This window comes from Callithrix jacchus, chromosome 12, assembly GCF_049354715.1.
Source record: "Callithrix jacchus isolate 240 chromosome 12, calJac240_pri, whole genome shotgun sequence".
Taxonomy (NCBI): Eukaryota; Metazoa; Chordata; class Mammalia; order Primates; family Cebidae; genus Callithrix; species Callithrix jacchus.
The window spans coordinates 22,695,189-22,722,616 of NC_133513.1; the positions used below are offsets into that span (position 1 = coordinate 22,695,189).

General features: G+C 46.5%; 1 protein-coding gene across 15 annotated transcripts in view; it reads left to right on the top strand.

The window, feature by feature from the left end:
* VWA3A (von Willebrand factor A domain containing 3A) overlaps positions 1–27,428 on the top strand; it is a 71,096-nt gene that overhangs the window by 18,922 nt on the left and 24,746 nt on the right. For all 15 annotated transcript variants that reach the window (XM_054242667.2, XM_078344853.1, XM_078344864.1 and 12 more), the window contains 14 exons: positions 515–621; positions 5,451–5,576; positions 6,586–6,694; positions 6,938–7,003; positions 8,758–8,883; positions 10,829–10,964; positions 11,383–11,486; positions 13,134–13,214; positions 13,645–13,739; positions 15,843–15,962; positions 20,825–20,899; positions 21,202–21,346; positions 22,487–22,682; positions 23,928–23,998. In XM_054242667.2, coding sequence (XP_054098642.2) covers positions 515–621; positions 5,451–5,576; positions 6,586–6,694; positions 6,938–7,003; positions 8,758–8,883; positions 10,829–10,964; positions 11,383–11,486; positions 13,134–13,214; positions 13,645–13,739; positions 15,843–15,962; positions 20,825–20,899; positions 21,202–21,346; positions 22,487–22,682; positions 23,928–23,998 — 1,557 coding nt within the window. The remainder of the gene's footprint in view (positions 1–514; positions 622–5,450; positions 5,577–6,585; positions 6,695–6,937; positions 7,004–8,757; positions 8,884–10,828; positions 10,965–11,382; positions 11,487–13,133; positions 13,215–13,644; positions 13,740–15,842; positions 15,963–20,824; positions 20,900–21,201; positions 21,347–22,486; positions 22,683–23,927; positions 23,999–27,428) is intronic.

A 27,428-nucleotide genomic window follows, 5' to 3' on the forward strand; every position in this document is an offset into this window, starting at 1 on the left:
CCCCTGTTCCTGGTCTCAGTGGATGTCAGGGGACAGCTGTCAAAGCAGTTTCCCCCTTTACGACAAGTCCTCAGGACAAAGTTTCCAAAGATCCCCCAGGTGGAGTAGTCTACTATTAGCCAGGGCAGGGCTCATGGTGGTGGCATACAGGTAGAACTTCCAGCTGGCCAAGAAGAAGAGGGAGGAGTTACGGATACTCACCAGTTCCATCTCCAGCTCACATGCCTTAGAGAGAAACCATGGCCCCTGACCTCTGTCCTTCCTCTCCGGATGCCACAGGTAAGTGTCAAGGGTCTAGCTACAGCACACACTGAGATGGCAGTCCAGATGCTCACCGCAGGAGGCCCAGCAGGTGGGAAGCAAATGTTGGCTTGAGGCTGCTGCTAAGCTGAGCCTCAAGCAGCCCTATTTCAGCACAGCTCACACCCCGCCCAGAGGGGCTGGCCAAGAGAGGCAAAGCCAGGCTCCCCATTCCCCTGGCTCTGGGAGCCAGTGACATCCTTTTGTCCAACAGAGCCTCATCGATGAGCAGTTGAGCCACAAGGAGAAGCTGTTTGTCCTGTCCTTTGGAACAACCACCAGGTCCCTCTGGCCAGACCCCATGGAAGTCAGCGCATCCACGTGAGTGGCTTTTCTGCCTGACCTTGATGCTGACTTGTTCATTTTCCTTTTAAGCAGCAGAGTCTTTGTTGAATGATTCAAATGCAAACCCCAGGACCCTACTAGATAAGTGAGTACAAAGAGACAACTCACAAAAGCAGAAACAAGTTTTGGAAAGATGGCCACCCTCATGAGCAGTTCATAAACTGAAAGACAAGGTGACCACAAGATACTTTTTATCCAGCAAACTAGCAAAGATAGTTTTATTGTGAAAATAACACAGTGCATGGTTTTTTAAAATTCCAGCAGTATGAAAAGATGATAAATAACAGCAAATGAGTCTCCATCTTTTTTTTTTTTTTTTTTTTTTTTTTGAGACAGGATCTCTGTGTGTCTCAGCCTGGAGTGCAGTGGCACAATCATAGCTCATTGCAGCTTTGACCTCCTAGGCTTAAGCAACCCTCTCACCTCAGTCTCCTGAGTAGTTGGGACTACAGGCATGTGCCACCACACCCTGCTGAGTTTGTGTTTATTTATTTATTTAGATAGGGTCCCTGTTGCCTAGGCTGGAGTACAGTGGTGTGATCTTGGCTCACTGCAACCTCCACCCCTGGGTTCAAGTGATTCTCATGCCTCAGCCTCCCAAATAGCTGGGACTACAGGCATGTGCCACCATGCCCAGCTAATTTTTTAATTTTTTGGTAGAGATGGGGTTTCACCATGTTGGCCAAACTGGTCTCAAACTCCTGACTTCAGTTGATCCGCCCACCTCAGACTCCCAAAGTGTTGGGATTACAGGTGTGAGCCACCACGCCTGGCCAGTTTATTTCTGTAAAGATGGGATGTTGCCCAGGATGGTCCTGACCTCCTGGCCCCAAGTGCTATTCCAGTCTTGGCCTTGCAAAGGGCTGGGACTACAGATATGAGATGCTGTTCATGGCCCAAAACAGTTTCTTATGTCCACTCCCACAAATGAGTCTTTGCACACTGTGTGTTTACCTTCTTATTTTGACATAAACAGGAGCTATTTAACACTGCTTTCCAGCTGGTCTTGAATCTCTCTGTCAGTGCATACACAATCTGTCTCATTTGTTTTAATGACTGCAGAGGATTCCACTGCATAGATGTCCTTTAGTTGGGGATTTCTAGTCTGATGGGTTTTTTTTTTTTTTTTTTTGAGGGATAGGAGGGAGGCATGTAAGAATCTCTACTTATCCATTGAGTAGAAATTCTTTTCCATGAAAGGAATGTCCTTGATCACCCAACATGTGTTGGTTAGTTACCATACTAGGTACTTTGCATAGATGATTGTAGTTAGTATTTGTAGCCACCCCATGGAATAGGATTATTATCCTCATTTTGCAGATGAGGAAACGCAGACTCAGGTTAGGGAAGATGCCGAAAGTGGCAGAGCCAGGATTGGATTCCAGATCCCAGGAAAAGTCACATGCTTTGGCCAGGGCCTGTTGCTTACGCCTGTAATCCATCACTTTGGGAGGTCGAGTTGGGAGGATTGCTTGAGCCCAGGAGTTTGAGACCACCCTTGGCAACACAGTGAGACCCCATCTCTACAAAGCATTACAAAATTAGCCTGGTGTGATGGCATGTGCCTGTAGCTCCAGCTACTTAGGAGGCTGAGGTGAGAGGTTTGATTGAGCCTGGGAGGAAGGTTGAGGCTGCAGTGAGCTATGATTGTGCTACCACACTTCAGCCTGGGGAACAGAGAGAGACCCTGTCTCCAAAAAAATTAAAAAGTTTAAAAAAGAAAAGTATGTGCGTAGATTAGTAGCAGGGAGGCCCCGTCACCAGCACTAGCTGTAAAGAGGAGCCCTTCCAGGTAGAGAAATGTCCACTCCTGGCAGCGCTAGCTTTGAATCCCAACCCCAGCAGTCACTGGGTGGTCTTGACTCTCATTTGCAGAACAAGGCCAATCCTGCTCACTCCTCACAGGGCTCTTATGAAGATGAAATGAAAATGAAGTTCTGGCAAGTGCCAGGTACTCAGTGAACAAGAACATTTTAAACTTTGATTTCCACTTTTGGTGGAGCACTGATCTCTGGGTTGTTAGGGATGGTAGCCAAAGTTCTGCACCTTCAGGACCTCCTCCACTTCTCTTGTCACATCCCTGTCACATCTTTGCCGTGTGTACTATTGTTTATTTTTAAAATTTTTTTTTGAGATGGAGTCTCACTCTGTCACCCAGGCTGGAGTGCAGTGGTGCTATCTCAGCTCACCGCAACCTCCGCTTCCTGGGTTCAAGCAATTCTCCTGCCTCAACCTCCCAAGTAGCTGGGATTACAGGTGCCCAGCTAATGTTTTGTGTGTTTTTAGTAGAGACATGGTTTCACCATGTTGGCCAGGCTGGTCTGGAACTCCTGACCTCCAGTGATCCACCCCCTTCAGCCTCCCAAAGTGCTAGGATTACAGGTGTGAGCCACCACACCCAGCCTACCTACCATGTATACTATTGTTGATTTTTCTTTACTTTGATTCTATTTATTTATTATTGAAAGAAACTAGTGGTTTTGTTTTGTTTTGGTTTTTGTGTTTTGAGACTGAGTCTCGGTTTGTTGCCCCGGTTGGAGTGCAGTGGCACAATCTTGGCATGCTGCAACCTCTGCCTCCCCGGTTCAGGCCATTCTCCTGCCTCAGCCTACTGAGTAGCTGGTATTACAGGCACATGCCACCACAATTGGCTAATTTTTATACTTTTAGTATAGACAGGGTTTTACCATGTTGGTCAGGCTGGTAAGAAACTTGTTTTGTGGGGGCGGGGTTTGTTTGTTTTCTTGCTGCTGTTGTTTTGAGACAAGGTCTTGCTCTGTCACCCAGGCTGGAGTGCAGTGATACAATCATAGCTCACTGCAGTCTTAATCTCCTGAGCTCAAATGATTCTCCAGCCTCAGCCTCCACAGTAGCTGAGACTACAGGAAGATACCACTGTGCCCAACTAATTTTTTTAAATTTTTCTTTTCTGTAGAGATGGGGTCTGGCTATGTTGACCAGACTGGTTTTGAACTCCTGGTCTCAAATGTTCCTCCCCCCTCAGCCTCCCAAAGTGCTGGGATTGCAGGCATGAGGCACTGCTCCTGGCCTGAAGGAAACTCTATCAGTAACATAACTGAGAAGCACATATCACTTGCATGATTATACTGCTATAATCATGCAGTTGTATTTCTATAATTAGAAAGCAACCATATGTCTTTCTTTAATGGCTTTGAGGAAGAGAAAGCAACCATATAAATAAATACAATGGAGAAAAACAGTGGTTTTTTTTTTGTTGTTTGTTTGTTTGTTTGTTTGTTTGTTTATTTGTTTATTTGAGGCAGAGTTTCACTCTTGTTGCCCAGGCTGAACTGCAATGGTGCGATCTCAGCTCACCACAACCTCGGCCTCCCAGGTTCAAGCGATTCTCCTGCCTCAGCCTTCTGAGTAGCTGGTATTACAAGCATGTACCATCACAACTGGCTAATTTTGTATTTTCAGTAGAGACAGGGTTTCTCCATGTTGGTCAGGCTGGTCTCGAACTTCCTACCTCATATAATCTGCCTGCCTCTGCCTCCCAAAGTGGTGGGAGTACAGGTGTCAGTCATCATGTCCAGCCTTAAAACAGTGGTTTTTAAATTCCAGCTGAAATCTATTGGCTTGAGAAGGTGTTAGACTTGTTCTTGCTGTTCAAAAGATAGACTTGACAGTTATAATAATGAAAGACCGACTAATTAGTACCACACTGAGATTTTCTTTCAGATTTTTGATTTTTTGAAATAGAACAAACCTCTTTTACCGGTGCCATGCAAAGTATTAGCCAAGAAAGAACCAAGTTAAGTCATTTTTCGTTTCATCAGTGGTGTGTACCCCAACTCACATGGGACATAGCTGCACAGCCAGAGTGCTTTCTCTTCTTTGAGGCTGGCCTGTTGAGGGCTGGCTCCCAAGAGAGTGGGTTTAGGGAGGAAGAAACTCAGCCCCAGACCCTCACATAGGACAACTGCTAAAAGCTCATATCTTAGAGTCAGACCTGGTTTGAAATCTCAGTTTTACCAGTTGCTTACACTATCACCTTGGGCAAGTCCTAACTCAATTTCCTCATCTACAAAATGGGAATAAAGGTACCACCCTAACAAGTTATTGTTAGGTTTAAATGAGCTAATATTTGTTCTGGGCCTGGTACCTAATACTACAGGCCAGGTTCAGGGCTCACACCTGTAATCCCAGCAGTTTGGGAGGGTAGAGAGGGAGACCTCTTGAGGCCAAGGGTTCAAGACCAGCCTGGCAACATAGTGAGACCCCCATCTCTACATAATTTTTTTTTTGAGATAGAGTCTCACCCTGTTGCCCAGGCTGGAGTGCAGTGACACAATCTCAGCTCACTGCAACCTTCCACTTCTGGAGCTCAAGCAATTCTCCTGCCTCAGCCTCCCAAGTAGCTGAGGTTACAGGCATGTACACCACTCCTGGCTAATTTTTTTTTTTTTTTTTTTTTTGTATTTTTAGTAGAGACGGAACTTCACCACGTTGGCCAGGCTGGTCTTGAATTCCTGACATCAAGTGATCCACCCACCTTGGCCTCCCAGAGTGCTGGGATTACAGGCATGAACCACCATGCCCGGCCTTCTATATAAAATGTAAAAATTAGCTGGGCAGGATGGCACATACCTGCAGTCCCAGATACTTGGGAGGCTGAGACAGAAGAATCGCTTGGGCCCAGGATTTCGAGGTTACAGTGAGCTATACTTGCACTACTGCACTTCAGCTTTTGTGACGTAGCAAGACCTTATCTCTAAAAAAAAAAAAATGAAATTCAATACAAACAGCCTTATAATTAGGTTGCTGTTGTTGTCTACCCCCAGCCTCCGGGAACTTAAGCTGTGGGTAAAGACACTGCAGCCTGCTGGAGGCAGCAACCTGCTACAGGCCCTGAAGAAGATCTTCACTCTCAAGGGGCTGGATTCCCTGGTGGCCATCCTGAGAAGTTGGTAGGTCTTCTTTCCTAAGCAGGAGACATATGACACAAAGGGGACTGAAGAACCAAACCATTGTTGGAGAAAAGATTGGCCAGTCACGGTGTCTCATGCCCGTGATTCCAGCACTTTGGCAGGCCAAGGCAGGAGGATTGCTTGAGGCCAGGAGTTGGAGTCTGCAGTAAGCTGTGACTGTTTCACTGCACTGTATGTAGCTTGGGCAACAGAGTGAGACTCATAGCACTGTAGCCTGGGCCACAGAGTGAGACTCAGATAGGGAATGGAGGGGAAGGGAAAGGAAGGGAGAGGAGGGGAGGAGAAGGGGAGAGGGGAGGGGAGGGGGAGAGGGGAGGGAAGGATCAGGGGAGGGAGGGGAGGGGGAGAGGGGATGGAAGGGTGAGGGGAAGAGAGGGGGAGGGGGAGGAGAAGGAGGGGAGGGGAGGGGAGGGATGAGAGGAGAAAGGGAGGGGAGTGGGGGCAGGGGAGAGAAAGGGAAGGGAAGAGAGGAGGGAAGGAAAGAAAGGGAGAAGAAAGGAAAGGAGAAAGAAAAGAGGGAAGAAAAGGAAGAAAGGGGAGGAAGGAAGGAGGGAGGGATGGAGGGAAAGTAAAAATAGGGAAGGAAGGAAAGTAAAAATAGAGAAGAAAAGAAAGCAAAAATAGAAAAGGGAAGAAGAATGGAGGGAGGGAAGAAAGAAAGAAAGGGAAGGGAGGAAGAAAGGAAGAGAGGGAAGAAGGGAGAGAGGGAGGGAGGAAAGAAAAGAAGAAAAAGAAAAGAGAAAGAAAATCATGACTCTTCACACACACAAGAGGGAAGAATTGCAGTCACAGGCTGCCCATCTGCAGAGGAGGCAGGGAGCCAAGCCTGCAGTCCACCTAGCCCTGCATCCCGAATAGGTGACCTGGGACACAGGTGGCCAGTTAAGAAAGGGTAGATGTTCCCTGGGAATTACCATTTTGCTCTGGAATATTCTCAGAGTGGTCTGACCTAGGTTGCCCACTTCTCTTCTGCCTCCCCCACCCCCAGCCCAGATCAGCCTTCTGAAATCCTGTCCGACTACATCCAGCAGTCCACCATGGGAAGAGACCTCATTGTCCACTTAATCACCTACAAATGCGATGATCAGATGCCCCCTGTGAGTGCCTGAGACCCTCTGAGGTGTCCCTTGGCTTTGGCGGTAGTGAGCTGGGCTGGTCTTTGAGGCCCCATGCTTGAACAGGCCCCTGAGCTGTGGGCCAGAACACATCCGTACTTGTGCCTGGTTCTCCCTTTGGTAAAATGGGAAGCTTTGGATAATTGGGAGATTCAGTCAAGGAAAAGGCTTACTGGAGTATTGGTGTTGCACCAGTGAAGGCTGACCCTGTCGCCATCCCTGCAGGCTGTCCTGAAGAACCTTGCAGAAGCTATTAGCGGCTACTACCACTGCTACAGCCCAAAGATGGAGGTAAGCCACAGTGCCAGCACGTGGCCCCTCTCCTTCTCTCCTTGTCTGCCTCCAAGGTTGTACCCAGGAGGTCTGGGCCAGGACTACGCTGTACACTTGTTTCTCCTCTTTTCCCTGTCCCCATCTGTATTCAGTGAGGTTACACAGGTAAAACCTTTGTGTTAAAAGGTTTTAATAAACCTAGAATTAATATGTGGGAAGAACAGGGACAACCTGAAGTCACAAGAGATGCTTTGGTCAGCCTGTATGATGCATTGATTATGTGCCTGGGAGCCCAGAGGCCTTTAAAGCCCAGCCTGCAGAATCCTCAATCACTCTCCAGTTGCCATTCTTATAGGCCCCAGCCCAGCTCTGCTCCCACCAAAGCACTCAGTCTGAATTGCCTTGATTTTCTCTCCTAGATAAACTCCTGCTGTTGCAGGGGACCCACTGCAGAGCGAAATGAGCAATCAATTCTGTACCAATGCATCCATTACTGTCCTTGTCCCAGTTAATAACTAGACATCAGCCACCCCATGTTCACAAGGGAGGCAACAATTAGCGAACATGTGTGTAGATCCATTTGGAAGATTAAGAATGCAATCATCTGGTCACTCCCAGGCTGCATCTTGCCTACCATTATAACCATGAGTAAATGATTATCTGCATCTCACAAGTGAATACAAAGGTCACAAAGTCTGTCCCCACTTTTCATAGCAGGGAACCAATCTCAGACAGTACCCTGTCTTGATACCTCATTGCCTATATTCTTGTCTGTAAGTGACTCAGACTACAGAGGTTAGGAAGGTAAAGTAAATGACTGAAACTGACTGGTTCAAGAAATTTTTTTTTTTTTTGAAATGGAGTTCGCTCTTGTCACTCAGGCTGGAGTGCAATGGTGCCATCTTGGCTCACTGCAACCTCCGCCTCCTTGGTTCAAGCGATTCTCCTGCCTCAGCCTCCCGAGTAGCTGGGATTACAGACATCTGCCACCATGCCAGGCTAATTTTTGTAGTTTTAGTAGACGGGATTTCACCATGTTGGCCAGGCTGGTCTCGAACTCCTGACCTGGTGATCCACCCGCCTCAGCCTCCCCTGTGGCTGGACCAGGCTCAGTGGCTCATGCCACTTTAGGAGGCCAAGTGCTTTAGGAGGACAAGACAGGAGGATCATTTGGGGTCAGGAGTTTGAGACTAGCCTAGGAAATATAGTGAGAGCCCATCTCTACAAAAAAATTAAAAATCAGCCTGGCATGGTAGAATGTGGCTGTAGTCTCAGCCACTCGTGAGGCTGACGCCAGAGGATCACTTGAGCCCAGGAGTTCGAGGCTGCTGTGAGCAATGGTTGCACCACTGCACTCCAGCCTGGGTGACAGAGCAAGACACTTTCTCTAAAAGTAATAATAAAATAAATAAATAGTAATTCTACTCATCCTAGTGCATGTAAAGTATTTCTTTACACTTTCACAGTCACCTACAAATGCGATGATCAGATGCCCCCACTCACAGGGAGCATCTGATCATCGCATTTGTAGGTGACTGTGAAAGTGTAAAGAAAAGCTTTCAATTGTTTTAAAAACACAGCAGGCCAATTGCACGAACAAAGTGCAGCACGTCTGCAGGCTCCATTTGGCACATGGGTCCTGGTTTATAAGGCCTGGTGGAGAGAGTCTGCCCCTCTGCCTGGGCATTAGCCTGGCTGCTTGCCCCTTCCTGGGTTGGCTCCTGTGGGTAGCCAGGTGATTCTGGATGTCTGATTGCTCTTGCCACCCTCAGCTCTATACCAGCCGGGACGTGGATGAGCTCCTGGCAGAAATTCAAAAGGCCCAGAGCCTCCTTGGCCACATGCAAGCCCTGCAGCACAGCAGCCCCTGTGAGGCGCTCACCTGCACCATGGAGGAGGTAGGTGGTGCAAATGTCAGTTCTGGGACCTTCTCCCAGCAGCACGCGGCTGGCCTCATTCCTCTTTCTCACCTGTTCATAGAGGGCACAGCTGCCAGTGCCCATCACTTCCTAAAAGTGAAACAAGGCAAGGCCCACCCTCCATTGCACCCCAGAGCTCTGAGTTGGGTGGGCTGGGTGGGCCCACCATGGTACCAGAAAGTAAAATACATTTACTAACTGTAAAATGTATTTCAGAGAAAGACCAGCAGGCTCCTGCCATCCCCTCCGTCCTGCCAGTGTCCCCTCCCTTACCCCCAATTTGGAGAATGATTAAAACCTCAACTACCCAGAATAGGCTGCCTTAAAGTAATTCTCATTTCAGCCATGGCTCACACCTGAAATCTTAGTGCTTTGGAAGGCCAAGGCCAGAGGAGCGCTTGAGTCCAGGCGTTCAAGATCAGCCTGACCAACATGGCAAAACACAGTCTCTACAAAAAATTTAAAAATTAGCCGGGCAGGATGACATGTGCCTGTAGTTCCAGCTACTCGGGAGGCTGAGGTGGGAGGATGATTGAACCTGGGAGACCGAGGCTGCAGTAAGCCATGACGGCACCACTGTACTCCCGCCTGGGCAACAGAGAGAGATTTTTATGTCTCAAAAAATAATTTAAAAAATATATAAATACAATAATAATTAGTATTAGAATTATAATAGTTCTTGGCCACGTGTGGTGGTTCATGACTATAATCCCAGCACTTTTCGAGGCTGAAGCAGGTGGATCGCTTGAGGTCAGGAGTTCGAGACCAACCTGGCCAACATGGCAAAACCCTGTCTCTACTAAAAATACAAAAATTAGCCAGGCATGGTGGTGGGCACCTGTAATCCCAACTACTCAGGAGGTTGAATTAGGAGAATCGCTTGAGCCCAGGAGGCAGAGGTTGCTGTGAGCCCACTCCAGACTGGGTAACAGAATAAGACTCCATCTCAAAAAAAAAAAAGAATTATAATAGTTCTCATTTATTAAGTGCTCATTATAAGATAGGCACAATGTTTAATTATTAAATGTGCTATCTTAATAACTGTCTGAGGTAAGTATATTATTACTTTTTACAGGAAATTGAAGTTAGGAGGTTACATAACTTGCTCAAGATTGCAGAGACAGAAGTAGATTGAGTATGGATTGAACCCAGGTCTGAGGCCCAAAACCTTGCCAAGAGTCTCCCAAAATGAAGCGCATGTACCACTTGCACTTTGCAGGATGATTTTAGGTGTTGCATGGATTAATATATTTTTTAAGTGGTCTCTATTTAAAACTAGCTCATTAGGGTCATGATAGATCTTTCTAAAATGGTGAAAAGGGAGTGAATTTTTAAAATTAAGTAAAATTAATAACTAAAAAGCTTTAATGTTACATGTTGATTCTTTAAAATAATAATACAATAATATTCAGATATAGCAAAATTCATGAAGGCGGTGAATCTCTGAAGCTTGGGACTTGCTGTTCTGTGTTACACATTCATTGTAATTTCTTATGCATGCTATGTAATTTAACCTCTCAGAGCCTCCATTATTTACTTTGTAAATGTGGCCACAGGGTGGCCAGATGGGGGCTCTGTAAGTGATTTGGTGCAGGAGTTTTTAGTTTTCTGAAGCATGGAGGGGCGACCTGTCATCTTGGGGTTCGTGATGCTGATCTTCATGATAAGGTTAGGGAAGGAACCAGGAGGATGGGCCACTGTGAGAGTAAGCCAGTTGCTGGGTACACCTCCCTCTTCCCCTGGAAATTCCAGAAATCGCCAGAGAAGGGAAGGGGACAATGGAAGGGAAAGGCAAAACCACCTTTCATCTACCAGGGAGTGTTTAAGATCTTTCACTTGCAGGGACTAGGTGTAAGGGTGAAGACTGAGGACTTTTCAGCTCTGAAATATGATTATGTAATGAGGACTTTCTCATTTCATTTAGATTTCCACAGAGATTGCAAAAGGGCCACTCATAAGCCTCTTGCCTAAACCTCCAAAGCATGACGCTCCTCTCACTATTGAGTTTCCAAACTTGGACAAGACTTCTGCAGAGTGGCTTAAGGTCAATGGTCTGAAAGGTAAATCTCCAAAGAGGGCAGAACCCAGGAAACAGGTGACTGACACCCGGCTGGGCGCAGTGGCTCACACCTGCACTCCCAGCACTTTGGGAGACCAATAAGGGAAAATCAGTTGAAGCTAGGAATTTGAGACCAACCTAGGCAACATAGCAAGACTCCATCTCTATAAAACAATAAAGTAAAATTAGCTGTGTATGGTGGTGTGCACCTATAGTCCCACCTATTCAGGGAGGCTGAGGCAGGAGGATAACTTGAGCCCAGGAGTTTGAGGATGCAGTGAGTTATGATCGTGTCACTGCACTCCAACCTGGGTGACAGAGCAAAACCCTGTCTCAATAAAATAAAATAAAATAAAAGGCTTGAACCCTTTGAAGCTTCCCACACAGTGCCTCCAACCTCACAATTTATTTTTTTTCAGCCAAGAAATTAAGTCTATATCAGGTCCTGGCACCCAATGCATTTTCTCCTGTGGAGGAATTTGTACCTATTCTCCAGAAAACAGTATCATCGACTGTCTATGAGGTAATTCAGATTCATAATTCTCTCCAGTACCCTGCAGGAGAGCTCCCTTCTGGCTTTTCCCACCTTCTTAAATGTTCTGGCAACAAGAATTACCAGGGATTCAGGCTTCCCACCCAGGACTCTAGAATGCACATCAAATCCACTGTAACTGCTGTTTTTCAAAGATCTGAAAATTGAACTTGGGAGGTGGGGCAAGAGGGATAAACCAGGTACCATGGTCACCTCCTTCCTGAAGGTTTTCTCCTCCCAACTCAAAAAGAGCAGACTTGCTCTCTTTATGTCCTCGCCGTACCTAATGCAGACTTCTACTATTGCTCCCGTAAAGCATTAATGCATGAATTTTTACATATTTAAATCCCTATCAAGTATGAGGTATACAGAGGGAAAACTCTTCAACTCTCTATACCCTGTTTAGTATGAGTAAGAATTCAGTGAATGTTTCCTACATGGCTAAGAAGGTAGTTGGAAGGAAAGATGGCAACAAGAAGGAAAAGATGATGAATGAATGTAAACATGGATAGATGGATGAATAGATGGATAGATGAATGGGTAGGTAAATGGATGCATAGATGGATGGATGGATGAGTGGATATATGGATGAATGGATGGGCAGATGGATGGATAGATGGATGGTAGGTAAATGGATGGATAGATAGATGGACAAGTGGACTGATGGAGGGATGGATAGATGGATAAATGGATGAGTAGATAAATGGAGAAGTGGATGGATGGATAGATGGATGAATGGATAAGTGGATAGATGGATGGATGGATGAATATATGGGTGGGCAGGTAAATGGATGAATGGATGGATGGATAGATGGATTGATGGATGGATGGATGGATGGATGGATGGATGGATGGATGGATGGATGAGTGGATGGATAGATAGATGGATGAGCAAATGGATGGATGCATGGGTGAATGGATGAAAATCTGAACAGATGGAAGGACAAAAGAGAAATGGGAGGATGGATGACAAAACAGAATAAAGGAAAAGTGAAAGGATGAAAGTAGAAATTTAAGGATGGAAGGGAGGAGGGAAAGGATAGAGAAATGGAAGGAAGGAATAATAGGTGAATAGAAAGATAGTAGAAAGATGGAAGACTGAAAGGAAGAGGAGTAAGGGACACGTAGGTCTAGCAATGCATGGATGAATGGCTAGATGGATGGAGTGATAGAGAGATGGACATGATGACTTGGTGGAGGATGAAAAAACAGGAGGAACAAACTGGATTTTCAAGGCATCTGTGAAGGCCTGTCTTGGTTCCCAAACCTAAGAAGTATATTTTAAGGTCTCCTGTGCTCTCTATTACTAAAACCCTCCAACCATATCTTCATGACTCTGATGTTCAGAAAAGTCTCTCAGGAAGACAGCCTGGCTTGCTGTCAGGCATGGTCCATTCTGGGGACCACTCTCTTTAAGACTCTCTGCTTCCAGCCCCAGACAAGGCAATGACCTGGTGGTGGTGGTGGTGGTGATATTGGAGGGTGTGTAGTGGAGATGTGGGAGGGAGTTCAGTCCAACCTCAAATTTGTTCAGACCCCACTTTCCTCTCATGCATCTGATTTGGAGAACCAGTGCCCAAATTAAACTACACATGCTTCTGTCCGCCTGCTCACCCTCCTGCCCGTGCCTGAGTACAGAAGGCAATGATACAGTTTGAATGGCATGATGGGACAGTGAAGAACATTCATGTGGACCCACCCTTCCTCTATGAGTACCAGGTCAGTGATGGGTTCAATCAGTCAGAAACAAGGGTGCAGGAAGGGGGAACGGGAGGAAGGCCCCTGGGCTGTGGTGTCTCCAAGCCATTGACTAAACTCCCTCTTGTGAAGAGGCACGTGTGCTCCACCTACAGGCCCCCTGGGGCTTTGGCCACCTCCTCCCCAGGCAGGGACCTCAATGCCTTAAAAAAAAAATGTCTAATCCTCTGGGGAAAGATCTGCTTCCTCCCCCATTTGATGCAATAAAATACCTTGTGACTCTTCCCTTTCTGGTCTTGGGGCAAATTTGTCCATGATTTAGTGGAATGATTATACTGCCTGGATTCCCAGGGACTTGACACACCATTCCCTGAAGCCCACTCTGGTTACCTCAGGTCCCTTGGTTGTTCAGCCTTTGAGCAACTACTCACTGTGGCCCATGCTTCTGCAGAGACAGCTCAGCAGAACTATGCGGATGTACGAGAGGAGGATCGAGTGGCTATCCCTGGCCAGCAGAAGAATCTGGGGCACTGTCTGTGAAAAAAGGTACCTTTCTTAAGGAGGGCTCTTATCCTTCGTGGGTCTGGTGTGTGACATGACCTTTATCTGATTCATGAATATCCTGCTGGTAGTATCAGAAGTCATCACTTAGATTAAGGATTGACAATCTCTCAGCAGAGCCCCCAGAGGAGGAAAGTCATCACCACCATCACTGATGTTAATAACGTGATAATTGTTTCACTGAGGATTGTTGCAATCCCAGCACTGTGGGAGGCCAAGGCAGGAGGATCACTCAACAAGAAGTTTGAAGCCAGACTAGGCAACATAGTGAGATCCTGTCTCTACAAAAAATAAAATAATTAGCTCGGCATGGTGTCGTACACCTATAGTCCCAGTTACTTAGGAGGCCGACACAGGGACAGGAAGGTCGCTTGAGCCCAGGGGTTCAAGGCTGTAGTGGGCTATGATCCTGCCTCTGTACTCCAGCCTGGGCAACAGAGGGGGTCCCTGTGTCTAAAAAAAAAAAAAAAAAAAATCATACACTCTCCCTGGCCAGAGCAAATGGCTCATGGATGAATGGATCCTCCCACCCAGTCAGAGCTGTGCTGTTCTGATTGGCCAAGGGTCAAATGCCCATCCCTGAAGCTTGGAGTGGGGTCAGCTTCACTCAACTCAAATTGACTAAGAGGCAGAGGTGTTGCCCAAAGGAAAATCAGGATGCTGTTGCCAGATGAGGTAATGGATGCTGAATTGGAAGAAACCATAGGTATCTATCATGGCCATTATTATGGTTCCATACCTCGTTTGATGTATTGACATTTACAAAGCATTGTATTTTGTAACACTATACATTTGTTATTATTATTAGAGACAGGATCTCACTATGTTGCCCAGGCTGGTCTCAAACTCTTGGCCTCAAGTAATTCTCCTGCCTTAGCCTCCCAACATGTTGGGATTGCAGGCATGAGCCGCTGCACCTGGCCACTATACATCTATTATGTAATTTTGTTCTTGAAGCAACCCTATGAGAAGTCTTATAAGTAGCTTACAGTTAAACTATTTAAACAAAGATCAGAGAGGTTTTGTGACTTGCCCAAGGCCATACAGCTGGTGGGAAGTGGAACTTGAACCATGGTCTTCTGACTATAAATCCCATGGATTTTCTTTTGCTATCCATAGCTATCTCAAAATGAAAATGGGGCAGGAGGTGGGAACATAAATTTGAAGTAGCAAAATGAGAGAAAGACCCACTGAGGCTAGAGATCTTAAAACAGAAAGAGAGCAAACAAAAAGATAAAATATTTTCCAAGAGGCCCAGATACACCTAATTCCTTATGTTACTTGCTCACCTGGTTTTTGTTTTCCCTACAAAGACCACAACCTATGGTGGGCCTGGTGGCTCATGCCTGTATTTCCAGTACTTTGAGAGGCCGAGGCAGGAGGCTCATTTGAGGTCAGGAGTGCAAAACCAGCCTGAGCAACATGGGCAGACCCAGTCTCTACAAAAAAAAATTTTTTTTTTTTTAATTAGCCAGGCATGGTGATGTGTGCCTGTAGTCCCAGCAACTTGGGAAGCTAAGGCAGGAGGATCTCTTGGGCCCAGGAGGTTGTGGCTTCAGTGAGCCATGATCGTACTACTGTGCTCCAGCCTGGGCAACAGTAAGACAATCTTAAAAAAAGATATATATATATGTATATGTATATATATGTATATGTATATGTATATATATATACACATTTATGTATACATTTAATACAATCTTAAGTATATATATATATATATATATATATATACACACACACACACATATGTGTGTGTGTGTATATCCTGACCTATAAAAATATTGAATGCGAATCCTTTAAATCCATGGAACTCATTATATGAAGTCCCTACCTCTTAAACCATCTCCACCGTCAGGCTTTATTCCATTACAGCATCTCCTGGGAGAGTAGGGTGTTCCATGACCCCCTTTAATCTACCATTGTAAGCCCATCTCTGTTGGCCTAAAACCACAGAGAGGATTTTGGCCAGCTATGAATTTGGCATGCAAAATTCCCCTGGAAAAAAACTTTAAATAGTAAAATGGAACAAAATAAACATTATCTCAGAGATTCAGTTCTCCTCTTAAAGCTCGTGTTTCCTTTCAGGGTGGTTATACTGCTCGATATCTCTGCGACCAATTCCATGTACATTATTCATATCCAGCACTCCCTGCGGCTGCTGCTGGAGGAGCAGCTGTCCAACAAGGACTACTTCAACCTCATCGCGTACGTGGCTCCTGGCTCCTGAGGGCAAGGGTGGGTTGTGTGTGTTTGGACGCTGTCGTTGGGCTGAGGCTTTGGACATAGCTGGACAACAGATATTGACATCATGGGCACCCAGCCTCCTAGGATAGCCATCGGTTTATCTGACTTGGATGATCTTGTTTGGGGCATTGAATAATTAAATGGCTACAGGACTGTCCCACTGGGGCGAAGGTGATAAGTGGCCCCAAAACACACTGCTTGATCAACCAGGATAAAGTAATTCAGCCCTTTGGCCCATTTGGCTTCCAAGGTGAAATAGGCCAAAGAGAAAAGGAAGGACCCCAGCCATGCCCTAGTCTCTCAGTCCTCAGCCTGGCTCCAGCAAGCCACACTATTTTCAAATGTTTAGGATTCCAATTCTAAATTTAAATTTAAATTATATATACAAATTTGGCCAGGTGCAGTGGCTCACCCCTGTAATCCGTGCACCTTGGGAGGCCGAGGCAGGAGAACCACTTGCATCCAGGAGTTTGAGACCAGCCTGGGCAATATAGTGAGATCCCATCTCTGTTTTAATAAATAAATTAAATTATATGTATACATTAAATTATGTGTGTATATATATATATAAATGGTATGCAATTTTAAAAAGTGTAGATAGTTTGGAATTAAATACAACAAAGATCAGAGAGGTTTTGAAGTAAAATTTGAACTTACTTCAAAATTTTGTATAGTTTTCAAAGTTATATAATATGCATAGTTTTAAAATGTTAGTATAGTTTTAAAATTATATATATAATTAAATATAGTACATATCTAGTATTTTTAATTTAAAAACTATATATATATTTTTTGTTGTTTTTTTGTTTGTTTGTTTTGAGACAGAGTCTCACTCTGTTGCTGCCCAGACTACAGTGCAGTGGCATGATCTCAGCTCACTGCAGCCTCCATCTTCTGGGTTCAAGCAATTCTCCTGCCTCAGTCTCCCAAGTAGTGGGACTACAGACACACACCACCATACCCAGCTAATCTTTGTATTTCTAGTAAAGACGGGGTTTCGCCATGTTGGCCAGGCTGGTCTCAAACTCCTAACCTCAAGTAATCCAACTGCCTTGGCCTCCCAAAGTGCTGGGATCATAGGCATGAGCCACTGCGCCCAGCCATAAAGACTGTATATATAGTTTTTTAAATTGCAAATTAATAAGGGAAGATAGAGAGAAAAGGAACCCACTTAAGGGTTGACTTTTATACACAACCTCACACCAAATAGGGCATTTTCTACACCTATTAAGTCAACAGTTAATATTAGATATTATTCTGTACCACAGCCCAACCATTCCCTAATACACTCTACAGAGAAACATTTATGGTAACATTATAGATGAGGAATTTTGTTTATTTATCTACCCATTCATTCATTCAGCAATGTCCATCGACAGTCTGCCATGAACCAGTCCCTGTGCCGGGCACTGGGGAGATGGGCATGAAGACACACAATACCCATCCTCAAGGAACTCACAGCCTAATAGTGGGAGACCGGCATGTTAAGATGTGCTATTAAGTGATTTCTGTAGAAATGAACAGAGAGCAAGGTAAGGGACTGCAAGGTGTCAGTGTCAGGATCAGTCCATTCCACCTGGGTAGAGTAGGCTCAGGAAGTCTTCATGGAGCAAGTGCTCCTTTCACGGAGTCTTGATGAATGAGTAGGTGTTTGCCTAGCACCCGGGAATGATGAGGTACTGGAGAGAAAGGGTGTTCCAGGTAGAGGCAACAGCATGAGCCAGGGGTGTGAGGTATGTTAGAACTTTAGGGACTATCCGGTAGTTCCACATGGATATGGGGATAAGAGGGAGAGACTGTGCATGCCAGAAATACTATGTGATGGAGGATTGATAGAGGCCATGCTCAGGAGTTTCCTGTGCTATAGGACATAAAGGCACTGGAAGATTGCAAACAAGGTACTGCTACGATTGGGTTTGCGTCTTCAAATGCTCAAGCAATGCTGTGAAGGAGGAGCTGAAGGGATGTAATACTGGAGGGAGGAGACCAGCTGGACTCTTGCAATAGCCTGCTCTCATGCTGCGTGGGCTGAGCCAAGGCAATGAAAATGGAAGAGTGCATGGCCAGTCAGAATGGCTATTACTAAAGTCAAAAAACAACAGGTGCTGGCAATGCTGCAGAGAAAAAGGAACAGTTACACGCTGGTGGTGAGAGTATGAATTACTTCAGCCATTTTGGAAAACAGTGTGATGATTCCTCAGAGACCTAAAAACGGAACTGTCATTCAAACTAGCAATCCCATCCCCAAGTACGTACCGAAAGGAATATAAATCATTCTATCATAAAGACAAATGCATGTATATGTGCCTTGCAGCACTATTCACAATAGTAAAGACATGGAATCCATGTCAATGCCCACAAGTGATAAACTGAATAAAGAAAATGTGGTATGCATACACCACAGAATACTACGCAGCCATGAAAAAGAATGAGATCATGTCCTTTGCAGGAACATGGATGGAGCTGGAGGCCATAATCCTTACCAAACTTACACAGGAATAGAAAACCAAATACAGCATGTTCTCATTTATAAGTGGGAGCTAAATGATGGAACACATGTGGACACATAACAGAGAACAACACTGGGGTCTATGGGAGGGTGGGAGGTAAGAAGGAGAAGATCAAGAAAAATGACTGATGGGTACCAGGCTTCATACCTGGGTGGTGAAATAATCTGTATAACAAACCCCCATGACAGGAGTTTACCTGTGTAACAAGCCTGCACATGTACCCCTGATCCCAAAGTAAAACTTAAACAAGAAAAAGGCGTGTGGAAGAGATTTTGGGGAGTTAGAATCTACAGAATGTTGTCACTGGCTGTAGGGGGTGAAACAATGGTGAAGAGAAGATGATGTCCCAAGAAGAGAAGATTTCTGAAGGGAAAGATGGTTTTAAACATGCAGAGTCAGAGACAGTCAAGAGTTTAGAGATCATTAAAAAGAAGAGGAGCACCTCGCCGAGAAATAAGGGGTTTGGAGCCATCAGCATTTTATGAATGGAATAAATGGTAGTGCAGGAATTGCACCTGTGGAGATATGAAGAGGAGACAAAAGGCAATCAAAGGCAGCACTTGGGAGACACCAGCATTCGAAGGGAGGGCAGAATAAGAGAACCACCAAAAGAACACAAGAAAGGAGAAGCCAGAGTGGTGGGAGGAAAACAAGAGAGAAAGGTGTCGGGATGCTATGTTAGTCCATTCCTGCACTGCTATAAAGGAATACCTGAAGGCTGGGCATGGTGGCTCACGCCTGTAATCCCAGCACTTTGAGAAGCCGAGGCAGGTCGATCACTTGAGGCCAGGAGTTCGAGACCAGTCTGGATGACATGGTGAAACTCAACTCTACTAAAAATACAAAACTAAGCCGGTCTCAGTGGTGCAGGCCTGTAATCCCAGCTACTCTGTGGCTAAGGCATAAGAATTACTTGAAACTGGACTTATTATTCAGTGATAACAGGAATATATTTCCACTGGCGGGGGACTGGAGGGCATTGTTCATCTCTACCAGGGAACCCTCATCAGGGCAGAAGTTTGACTGCAATGGGTTGAGGAGGTGAGGAAGTGGTGGTATATTGTTTCCAGGGAGCTTGTCCATAAGGGGAAAGAGGAAAGAGCGAAGTGGCTCATACAATAGCTGCCCAGTGGAAGGAGGACGTTCTTGTTAAGTATAGAGAGTCTGAAACAGCTAGAGAGGCCCTGGGGGAGAGGGAAGTGGGGAGAGTTGGGAATGTGTGGATGTGAGGGGGCAATTGTGGGACAAAGTCTCAGAAGAGATGGGTGATGATGAGATCAAAGCTCAGGGGGAGGAATTAATCTTAAAAGTCCCCCCTAGAGAGGGGACAGCTTTTCCTCCATAAAGGGTATAAATCCTCTTCTCAAGGATCTTCAGGCTGGGCACAATGGCTCATGACTGTAATCCTAGCACTTTGGGAGGCTGAGGTTGGCGGATCATGAGATCAGGAGTTTGAGACTAGCCTGGCCAACATGGTGAAACCCAGTCTCTAATGAAGATACTAAAAAAATTAGCCAGGCCTGGTGGCATGTGCCTGTAATCCCAGCTACTCAGGAGACTGAGGCAGGAGAATCACTCTAACCTGGGAGGTGGATGTTGCAGTGAGCTGAGATTGCACTCCAGCTTGGGTGACGGCGAGACTCCGTCTCAAAACAAAAAAGGAACTTCAATTCTGTCTTATAAGACAAATGAAACAATGTAGGTTTTCTGGATTTGGAGGTTGTTTTTTGAGACAGGGTCTCACTCTGTTGCCCAGGCTGGAGTGCAGTGGCACAATCATAACTCACTACAGCCTCAGCCTCCTGGACTCAAGTGATCCTCCCCCCTCAGCCTCCTAAGTAGTGAGGTCAACAGGTATGTGCCACCACACCCAGCTAATATTTTATTTGTAGAAATAGGGTCTTGCTATACTGCCCAGGCTAGATGTGTATATATTTTTTCTTTACCAAATCCTGTTGATCACATAGATGTGCATTTAAAAACAAAAGCAAAAACTATAGTATGGATCAAGAGGGGAAATGTGGGATAACAGGGGCCATGCTAGGGGAGGTTAAAGAGGGGGTCACATGTTGTAGCTCAACACTTCAGAAAGGAAGCTGATCAAAGCTGGCTCACGCTGTGTCTTGGCTCAAGTATGTTGAGACCATATGACCCTCAAGGAAATCACATGGCTGGCCCAGGCCAGTGACATCCTCATGTTGTAGGGGATCTCATCAGAATGTTGTTCCTCCAAAAGCCTGCAAAGTCCAAAGAGCTGGGCCGCCAAGTGAACCTCCCCCCAGCCTAAGAACACACTCTCTTTGCTTCTTAAAGGTTTGGAAGCACAATTGAAAGCTGGATGCCTGAGATGGTTCCCATGAGCCACGACAATTTACAGAGTGCCTGGCGGTAGGTGATGGGCCGATTTTGTGGGGCTGTGTCTGAGGGAAGGCTTGCAGGCGTTGTTTTCTCTGTCCCCCTCTCCATCAGGAAGTAGTTCTCTAGAGTTCCTGAACCCCAGACACCCATGGGCAGAAATCAAAAAACAGCTGCCTCTATCTGCTGCTCTCCCCACCTGGGTGTCTTCACCTTATGAGAGTGATGACATCAACTGCATCACGTCTTAGGTGGAAAAGGTTCTTAACGATTCCCAAAAGATATGCCCTGGGCATGGGCCAATGCCCTCAGCATGACCATTCCTGCCTCCCCAGGTGGGTCCTGAACCTGCGGTGTCAGGGCAGCAGGAACGTTCTCAGTGCCCTGCGGAAGGCTGTGGAAGTGGACTTCAAGGACAAAGATAAACACCAATCGCAGGGAATCTACCTCTTCACCGGGGGCATCCCCGACCAGGATATGGTGGGTAGGCCACGTCCTGGATGTCCATTATCCTTTGCGGCCTCATTCATCTTCCCCCAGGTGGATACCTCACCAAGGTTTCTATAGCATGATCTCTAAACCAGTGCTTCTCAAACTTTAATGTACAGACAAGCACCTAAGGATGTTATTAAACTGCAGACCCTGGAGACCAGCCTGGGCAACATTGTGAGACCCCATTTCTACAGATATTTTAAAAAATAACTTGCCATGATGGCACATGCCTATAGTCCCAGCTACTCAGGAGGCTGAGGAGGGAGGATCACTTGAGCTAGGAGCTCAAGACCAGCCTGGACATGATAGCAAGACCCTGTCTCTACAAAAATAAAATTTAAAAAAGTAACCAGGTGTGGCCACGCTTGGTGAATTCATGCCTGTAATGCCAGCACTTTGGGAGGCCATGGCAGGCAGATCACCTGAGGTCAGGATTTGAGACCAGCCTGACCAACATGGAGAAACCTTGTCTCTACTGAAAATTAGCTGGATGTGGTGGTGCATGCCTGTAATCCCAGCTACTCAGGAGGCTAAGGCAGGAAAATCGCTTGAATCTGGGAGGTAGAGGTTGCAGTGAGCTGATATCACGCCATTGCACTCCAGCCTGGGTGACAAGCGTGAAACTCTGTCCTAAAAAAATAAATTTAAAAATTAACCAGGTGTGGTGTTATGTGCCTGTAGTCACAGCTACTTAGGAGACTGAGGCAGACGGATCACTTGAGCCCAGGTCAAAGCTGCAGCGAGCTATGATCATGTCCCTGCACTCCAGCCTGGGCAACAGAGTGAGACCCTGTCTCTTTAAAATAAATATACATACATATATTCATACAAAGTGCAGATCCTGGTTCAGTAGGTCTGGGGTGGGGCCTGGGAGTTGGCATTTCTAGCAGATGCTACTAATCTAGACCACACCTGGTGTCAGGAGGCTCTCAGGTCCAGCTCCCCGGCCACACTCTGTTAAAATATTGAGAAACTGCAACCCAGGCTCATCTCTTTCCATCCTCATGCCAAGGACTAGACCAGGCACAGAGAAGGCCCTGGAGAAACATGACCAGGCTGGGCTGTCCAGAGCCCCACAGCTTCAAGACCCTCAGCCGTGAGCCCCTCCTGCCTTCTCTTCCCCACCAGCCTACACTCAGCGCCTACATGGCCGAGGCCTGTGGCGGCTGTGACCTCCAGCTGAATGTGTGTCTCTTCTATGTGGGTGAGCCAAAGATGGACACCACGCCCCCTGCCTGCTATGCCAGCCGCACCGACACAGCCGCTGCCTACCGGGAGGTCACCCGGGCTGCAGGTGGCCGCTTCCACTGGTTTGGAGACACAGGTACGTGAGTGTTTCCTTGTCCCTTCAGCTCATTCCAAATAGTTGTCTCAGCACCAGCATAGCTCCCTTAGACCACAGATGTATTCCAGAAAAGCAGCTTGTAAAAATCACATCTTAAAATGTAAAACTGCTCTTCTGAAGATAGATAACAGTGATGGTTGCATAACAAAGTGAATGCACTTAATGCCACCAAACTGTACACTTTTAAATGATTGAAATCGTAAGTTTTATGTCATATATATATATTTTACTGCAATTTTTTTAAGTTAAAAAAAGTAGATCGGGCGTAGTAGCTCACACCAGCACTTTGGAAGGCCGAGGCCGCTGGATCACTTGAGGTCAGAAGTTTGAGACCGGCCTGGCCAACACCGTGAAACCCCATCTCTATTAAAAATACAAAAAATTGGCCAGGTGTGGTGGCGCACACCTGTAGTCCCAGCTACTTGGGGGGCTGAGGCAGGAGAATCACTTGAACCCAGGAAGTGGGGGTTGCAATGAGCAGAGATCATGCCACTACACTCCAGCCTGGGTGACAGAGCAAGACTCTGTCTCAAAAAAAAAAAAAAAAAGTAAAACTCTAACAGTATATTATGGGTCAGATGGTGGCTCACACCTATAATCTCAGCACTTTGGAAAGTCGAGGCAAGCAGTTGCTTGAGGACAGTTCGAGACCATCCTGGGCAACATAACAAGACTCCACCTCTACAGAAAAAAATTAAAAATTAAAAACATATATATTTTAGATGTCAGTTAGCAGGCACCCTAAACATCCCTTAGATTGTTTTTTGAAGGGTGGTATGTTCATGGCACATGGTTGGCAAGGTAGTTGTACATGGTACACAAAACAACATTTTTTTCTTAGAGACAGGGTCTCCCTCTGTCACCCAGGCTGGAGTGCAATGGTGCCGTCATAGTTCACTGCTGCCTCAACCTCCTGAACTCAAATAATTCTCCCACCCCAGCCTCCTGAGTAGCTGGGACTACATGTGTCCACCACCACACCCGACTAATTTTTAAAATTTTTTGATAGAAAAGGGGTCTCACTATGTTGCCCAGGCTGGTCTTGAACTCCCAACCTCAAGCAATCCTCCCTCCTCAGCCTCCCAAAGTACTGGGATTACAAGAGTGAGCTACCACGCCCAGCCCTCGAGTCACCTCCAGGTGGCTTTCTAGTATCCAGATGATGGGGACACTTGCCAGGATCCACACCCTGTCTCCCATGCTCACGATGTGCTTTGTTTCCAGGCATTTATGAGAGTGATGACATCAACTCCATCATGTCTGAGATGGAAAAGGCTCTCAACTACTCCCAAAAGGTATTCCCTGGGTGAGCGCCAATGACTGCAGTGCCTTCTGTATTCATTTCCTAGGGCTACTAGAACTGCCACAAACTGGACAGTTTAAAACAGCAACCACTGATTCTTTCACTTCCAGAGGCTAGAAGTCCGAATTCAAGGTGTCAGCCGGGCCGTGCTCCCTCTGAAGCCTCTGGGTAGAATCTTTCCTTGCCCCTTTCTGGCTGCTGGTAGCAATTGGTGTTTGGTGGTGGTGGTTGTTATTGTTTTAACCGCACTGGTTGTTCTCTTAAAATGGCAAGGAAGACTTTTCTTAAGACTATTGCAATAGGGGAGAGAGACTGAACTCAACTCCAAGTAATAGCAAAGATAGCTGGAGATTTATAGCCAATGAGCGGAGTTGCTGGATGAAAAATTACTAAGAGAACAGGAGAGATATAATAGGTAAAAGGATTCTTACTAAACAGGGCCCTTGCTAAAGGCAGACCAAGGGCTTAGGCATCAAAAATAGAGCTGGGCACAGCGGCTCACACCTGTAATCCCAACACTTTGGGAGGCTGAAGCTGGCTGATTGCTGGAGCCCAGGAATTTGAGACCAGCCTGGGCAGCACGGCAAAACCCCATCTGTATTAAAGAATGTTTAAAAAAGATACTGACTGGGAGTGGTGGCTCATGCCTGTAATCCCAGCACTTTGGGAGATCGAGGCGGGCAGATCACGAGGTCAAGAGATCGAGACCATCCTGGCCAACCCAGTGACACCTCGTCTCTACTAAAAATACAAAAATTAGCTGGGCGTGGTGGCACGCACCTGTAGTCCCAGCTACTCAGGAGGCTGAGGCAGGAGAATCACTTGAATCCATGAGAAAGAGGTTGCAATGAACCGAGCTCGAGCCACTGCCCTCCAGCCTGGTGATAAAGCGAGACTCCATCTCAAAAAAAAAAAAAAAAAAAAGATATCTCAGATGGGAGATGAAGAACTTGATTGGCTATCGAGGATGGGACAGGTCTCACTAGACTGACTTAGCAGAATTCTTTGCCAAAACTGAGTTCAGCAGGCCAAGGTCAAGGCCTCATTGAGAAGATGGTTTAGAGGAGTCTGGCTAAAGTCTGGTCAGGGAGGGAGTCCTTGTCACCAGCAATCTCTGGCATGCCTTGGCTTGACGAGCACAGCTCCAGTCCCTGCCTCTGTCTTCACATGGCTCTTTTCCCTCCAGCTGTGTCCCTTTTCCTTTTACATGGGCAACAATCGGAACAGATCAGGGGCCCACCCTACCCCAATATGACCTCACCCTAATTTATATCTTTATTACATCTGCAAATACCCTATTTCTATGTAAGGCCACATGCACAGGTCCTGGGGGTTCAGACTTCAACATGTCCTTTTGGGGGACACACCTCATCCCACGTCAGCTTCCCCCTTCATGTCCTAGTCCACTGAGACCCAAGGCTGCAGATGAAACAAGTGTCTCCTAGAAGCCATTGGTTTTAGGTGTGTATGCTGCACATCCTGGCCTCCTTTGGTTCCTTGAACACATGAAGCTCATTGCTAAACTCATTCCTAAGCTCAGGGCCTTTGCACCTGCTGTTTCCTCTGTCCTTTGCATCCCAGACCTTCCATGGCTTGCTCTTTGTTATTAGTTAGGGTTTTCTGTTGTTTTTGGTTTTTGGTTTTTTGGGGTTTCTTTTGTTTGTTTGTTTGAGATGAAGTCTCACTCTGTCACCCACGCTAGAGTGCAGTGGTGCAATCTTGGCTCACTGCAACCTCCACCTCCCGAGTTCAAGCAATTCTCCTGTCTCAGCCTCCCAAGCAGCTGGAATTGCAGGTGTCCACCACCACACCCTGCTAATTTTTGTGGGTTTTTTTTTTTTTTTAGCAGAGACAGGGTTTCACCATGTTGGTCAGGCTGGTCTCCAACTCCTGACCTCAGGTGATCCACCTGCCTCAGCCTCCCAAAGTGCTGAGATTACAGGCAGGAGCCACCGCACCTAGCCTATTAGTTTAGACCAGTAAAATGTTACTTCCACAGAGAGGGGAGTTGAGCAGGACAAGATACAATGAGAGAGGTAGCTAGGTGCCAGAAAACGTGAAGAGCAATTACTATCTAAGGAAGAATTCCCCAGACTTGCAAGTGATTGAACATGCAGTGTGAGAGAGTGAGCCCCATGCTCCTCACTGGGGCATGCAGGAGATAATGATACCATTGACCAAGATAGGGAAGACAGGAGAAAGAACCCATGGAAGGATGGAGAGGTACAGGGAAGGCGGGTCTGGGACAGGGTGAGTTAGCGCAGCCTTCGAGATAACAAATGAGGGTACCCGACAGGCAGGTGAGAAAAGACATGGCTGGAGATGGAGATTTGGGACAGTTCAAGCCACAGTGATGGACAGAGGGTGCGTAGCAAGGCCGTGGTCAAGGCAGTAGAGTGGAGGAGTCTGTGAAGGGGACTCCTGGACTCCACCACTTGCAGAACGACTCACCTCCCAGACTGGATTTGTGGACTCCTGGGAGGGCAGGGCCATGTCTCCACCTTCTATTCCTCTGTGGCCACTGGATCTACAGATGTGTGGCTCCACCTGCATGCCTGTACCATCTTCCCTGAAAGGGGCCCTTTGGGTGCTTTTGAAATATCCCTTCCAGGCAGGGCACAGTGGCTCACATCTGTAATCCCAGCACTTTGGGTGGCCGAAGTGGGTGGATCCTGAGATCAGGAGATTGAGACTTGCCATGCGTATGTGGCCAGGAGAGGACATCCTGGCCAACATGGTGTAACCCTGAACCCTGTCTCTACTAAAAAAATAAATAAATAAATTAGCTGGGTGTGGTGGCACGTGCCTGTAATCCCAGCTACATGGGAGGCTGAGGCAGGAGAATCACTTGAACCCAGGAGGTGGAGATTGCAGTGAGCCAGGATCGCACCACTGCACTCCAGCGTGGCAACAGCGCAAGACTCAGATAAATGAATAAATATCCCTTCTCCTCAGGTGCACATAGTTCCATTCCCTCATCTGATAAACTCATTCATTCATATAGTGTTAATGGGCAATGACAGCTTAATCCACCTTTCCAGAAGGTCCTTATTTACCTTTGAATGGTGTCTTCTGGAGCTTTGATTGAGAATACTTGCTGGGGAAATGGTGGGCAAAAGGCATTGAGTTTTACACCATGAGTCTGCCAGCATCTGGAATCAGCCATGGCATGTGGTGAGCTGACCGGTGGTGAGCTGACCGGCCCACATTGGTTTTGGAGTGAATATCGCTGACTAGTTGGGTGCAGGCTGAAGTCATAGGTTGGGGAGATGAAGAAGCTGTGTTCTCATGCTGTTCCTGTTCCTCTGGGGGTCTTCAAACTGGTTGGCATCAGCTGCGTTGCTGGAATTTGGAGTGGAGGCCACAGTGTCTCACAATGGCAGGGTGCTGGCCTTGGAACCAGACCCACCTGGTTTGAATTG